Here is a 4,934-nt window from a genome sequence, read left to right as displayed (position 1 = left end):
TTCTATAATCTATCTAATTCTTTTTTTCACTACTGGATTATTGAATACAGAAGGATAGATGGTTCTCATATTGCCCCTCAATCTTTTAATGCGTGATTTTAACATACATCTGATACATTTAATCCATTCTGACAAAGTGTCAAGGTTTTCTTTTTCATGTCTGGCCCATCGCCTGGGGTAATCCTCTACAGAATTCATAATATTTATGAAATTCCGACGCCAGTTGAAGGATCGGGGTTCCCTATATCTAGGATCTTTTAAAATTAGTGATCTAAGGTCCTCATTATTAACTATATTTACGCCACCAGTAATAACGTGCCCAGAAGGACTATAGTAACTATATTAACTATATTAAAGCCTGACTGGCAACCCCTCCTAAGGATATGTATGGACCTTCCTTTGCTGCATGAAAATCACACCTTTATATTAACAACGTCATGGAATAGTGTCAGTGATACAAAGAAAGGATTAGAATTGATGTACCCTAATAAGAGTTCAACAGTTGTTGTATTTTACAACAAGAAGAGTGAGTACTGATACATGTTTTATAAGTGTTTATTTTGAAATTGTCTAATTATTCATTTATTTATTAATCAGTCTCATGATATTGTTCTCATATAAATATGCAGTTGTGAAGTTCCAATTGTTTTTGTGTAAAGTTGATTAAGTCAAATACAGAAGAATTATAAAAAAGACTAGTGTAAATCATATGATACTTATATCAAAAACATGGGACAAAAAGAATTTTTTAATTTGTTCTGGAATATGATTTTCATCCAACTCATTGAGTTCTTTCTATCACCTTATTAAGATGCTTGGGGGGGGGGGGGAGGGAAGGGGTGGTCTTGGTAAAAACACTGCTTCATATATCCATCCACAAACCACTGGAAATTTTATACAATTTATATTATATCTGATAAGTTTATAATATGTTTTATTAAAAAAATAGAATAACATACCTTTGGTATAAGAATAAATCAATACTGCAATAAGCATGTTTTCTTTATTTATGTTTAACTGTATTACAGTAACCTAATAGGTATTTTACAAATTTATTTCAGCTAACTTCACCCAGCCTTTTGTATGCCTACTTTCAAATAAGGCTGGCATGAAGGGGCTACCTGCCTTAGTTGAAGCAATATCAAAGCCCTTGTTCTTTGAGAAAATTTTGGCCCACTTGATTACGAGAAATGGCAATCTGGTAGTTTTCCACTGTGGAAAAGGTAAAGAAAAAATAAGACATTTATTGAAGGAATGGAATTATGTATATACCAGGTATTATGAATTGTATATAAACTAGACATTATGAAGTTTTATTTATTAAGCAAAATATCATTTTTCAGGAGAAGCACTGCAGGCAGGAAGGAAGAAGGGCCTGAATGTTGTTGGGATTGATGCGAGAAATGAAATGGTCCGATCCTGTAATAAATTATTATATTAAAAAAAAACATTTCTAATATGTTAGAAATGTTAAAATTTGTTTTAGCTTCTTGTGTTTCTACCTGAAAGAAGAACTTCTTCCAACATGGAACAAAGAAGTTAAACTGTCCAGGAAATAAGTTCTTTACAATTATTTATCTGACACAGCTAAATTTCAATACAAAGTGAAATGTAAGACAAAAATAGAGGGATCCTAATCCAGTTAGAAGAGAAATATACTACAGAAAAGTAATTTTAATTTAATAAGGACCCTCCAATGCCTGCATTGGCTCCACATATTAGATCATCCTGTACCTGCATTGACTCTACAAATAAGGTCATCCAGTGCCTGCATTGACTCTACAAATAAGGCCATCCACAGCCTACATTGGCTCTATATATTGGGTTGTCTCATGCCTTTATTGGCTCTACATATTAGGTTGTCCAATGCCTGCATATTAGGTCGTCCAATGCCGGCATTGGCTTACTACACAGTCCGTCAATGCAGGCATTAGCCGACTACTTAGTCAGTCAATGCCGGCATTGGACCTTGAGAAGTCACCTAATGCCTGCATTGGCTCTTATAAGAGAGTCGCCCAATGCCTGCATTGGACATTGAGAGAGTCTCTCAATGCCTGCATTGGCTCTTATGAGAGTTGCCTAATGCCTGCATTGGACCTTGAGAAGTCGCCTAATGCCTGCATTGGCTCTTATGAGAGAGTCTCCCAATGCCTGCATTGGACCTTGAGGGACTCTTCCAATGCCTGCATTGGACCTTGAGAAGTCACCTAATGCCTGCATTGACTCTTATGAGAGAGTCACCCAATGCCTGCATTGGGCCTTGAGAGGGTCTCTCAATGCCTGCATTGGCTATCATGAGAGTCGCCCAATGCCTGCATTGGATTTTGAGATAGTCATACGAGTCAGGCAATGGCTGCATTGCCTCTTCATTGAAAGAGAGTCTCAATGCCTGCATTGGCCCTTTAGATATTCGCTCAATGCCTGCATTGGCCAACGATGAACACATTCCCTTGACAGATTGTCATGAAATTCTTGCATTGGCTTTACTATAAAAAGATTTTCAAAATTTTTTAGACATTGGTGATTCTTAGCAGAATTTACAAATAACATTTCATTTTCGTAATAATCGTCACTGCATTGCAAGTTTATTTATTTTCCAAGTGTTCATATAGATTTTGTATTCCTTTAACGCTAAATTGCATTAGTCTATTACATTAAGAACAATTTCAATTGCATATGTCATTAAGATAAAATTCAAATCAGAATGAGAAGGAAATTGCAAAAAATTGAATGAACACACAGTCAATATTTCCGTAAAGACTTCTATCACATGATTTGGAAATGGGCAATTTAAACCATAAAATGTATTTCGGGATACTTTTGTAATCATAAACAACTTCCTTCATAAATTCGTTAAATTATATTCACTCTGGTAGTAGAAGCCAAGATTTCTTTCCACATTACCTAAAACATTGATCTTAAATTAAAAAAAAATAATTAAGCCTAATAAAATTTAGTTGAGACTCCATTAGTTATAGGGTGAAGAAGAACATGGACACGATGTAGGGTTATGTTTCAGATATTCGATATCCAGGCACTGTAAAGTTTTCTTGTAATTCAAAAGTTTGGAAGCAATAGTCGTTGTATATTTGTAGGAAATACAAGGTGTAGTCTCTAGTTTGAAATATGGTGGAATACAAGACTGGACTCTTTTGTGGCTAAGAATATTTCTTATATTAACCGCGTCAATTCCTTTGTTGGCATATTGAAGTTTAAGGGAAAAAAAAGACTGTTTTAGCTGCTTCTTCTTCAGTAAAACGTGGGGGTTTAAAAAGCCCATGAATTGCAATATCCATAATCACAGATCCGAGCCTATATTCTGGTGTCGAGGAATAAAAAAAGGACTTTCCTTGACATTTTCAAGAAGACTATGCAAAAGTTTCAAAGGGACAGAGTAAATTTTGGTGCGAACATGATGTAGACCTAACTGTCGATTTACATAAGGTAGTAATGAATCAAAAGAGACATCGTGTATTAAAGGTTTATTGTAAGTGTGGTCAAAAAGTCTCATCACATTTACATTGTTACACTGTGGACTGGAAAGATTTCCAACACTATCGACATTGTCATTACATCCATAGGGAAAGGCTGTCCCAAGTTTTCTAATCCAAAATTCTTCTCGTCTACGGAAAGGTGTATTCAGTGATGGACTGTTCGTATGGTGGTAAATTTTTTCTAGAATTCTAACTTTCATTGACATAATTGAATGATCAGGTAAATTAAAGTGCTTATAGAGAAGCTGTTGGCCAGGTGGTTGATTTGAAATCTGTGACCCGATATTCTTTTATGAAGTGATACCTTGGTATTCCCAACATTAACAAGTCCACCAAGATTACATTCTATTCCGTAGACAAAATTAGTATATTTGCAGTTCAGATTTTCCCAAGTTTTGGTATAGAAGCTCTGTCCAGTAAAATTACTGATGGAAGAAATGTTAGTTATCAAAATGTCACAGGTTTAACAGTTTTTCGCAGAACATTTGGAAATAGAAGACATGGGATCGGAAAAGAAATCTTCAAATATATCTCTAATAGAAACCTTAAATTATTTCAATTTCTTGTATGACCTATTGGTTTTATACCAAAACTGGGAATCTGAAGACTGCACATATGACATATTTTTAATATTCCTGAGGATTATCCGAGGGGCACCGAATGAACTCCTTGAGTCTGTGTCCCTTATAGACTCAAAAGAGTGACGCCTTTTTATACTGGTCGACGCGTTTGCCAGTATCATTTCGTCATTCTGTGTACTCATGAATGAATAGGTACCGAACAACAAGTAATATCGGGGACAGACTGTCCCCCAGCAGAGATACATGTTCGGTGGTTAATTAAATGAAATATATGGAGATAACGAACAGTATTCAAGCTAAAAAGTCCATTAAACATTACAAAATAGGTGCGGACCTCCAAAACATCAGAGGTGGGATCAGGTGCCATGGAGGAGTAAGCATTCCTTGCCGACCTGTCACACCTATTTAGCTCTTGCTGACATTTTTTTTAAAGTAAGCTACGAATTTAGTGCAAAATATTTTGATACCTAAGAATCATGTTGGAATGCATTTGAAGAAAAAATGTTTCGGGGAGGATGCATTCTGAGAGAAATGTCCGACAATGTCATCGACCGGTCGTCATACATATGTATACAAAATTCTTGGTTCCAAATTGAAATAAACAGATGAAAGAAAGGGGGCATATTACCATAATGTTTGGAACAAAATGAAAAGTAACCAAAGGCGGATCCAGCATTTTTAATCCACTAACAAGTAACGATCACGCACATTATGTCAGGCCTGATTATGAATCTACCCCCCCCCCCCAACCCCCCCACCCCCCCACCCCCACGAAATCCCCGTTGTAAAACTGTATTCTTAATTTATCTCAAATTTTGAATAAATACTAACAGCGCTTTCATGCGATAAAAAAAAAATG

The 4,934-nt window shown here is 35.8% G+C and overlaps 1 protein-coding gene across 1 annotated transcript; it reads left to right on the top strand.

The window, feature by feature from the left end:
- The first annotated feature begins 387 nt into the window (after nt 1–387).
- On the top strand, nt 388–1,441 carry LOC133197993 (uncharacterized). Its single transcript, XM_061334140.1, has 3 exons — nt 388–526; nt 1,062–1,223; nt 1,344–1,441. Exons 1-3 carry the CDS (start codon nt 388–390, stop codon nt 1,439–1,441), a joined length of 399 nt encoding a protein of 132 aa, XP_061190124.1.
- Nucleotides 1,442–4,934: the final 3,493 nt, after the last annotated feature.

The sequence above is a fragment of the Saccostrea echinata genome, unplaced genomic scaffold (assembly GCF_033153115.1).
Source record: "Saccostrea echinata isolate AGI-Se365-2 ecotype Australia unplaced genomic scaffold, CSIRO_AGI_Sech_v1 ptg000032l, whole genome shotgun sequence".
Taxonomy (NCBI): domain Eukaryota; kingdom Metazoa; phylum Mollusca; class Bivalvia; order Ostreida; family Ostreidae; genus Saccostrea; species Saccostrea echinata.
This window is presented reverse-complemented; position numbering and strand designations above follow the sequence as displayed.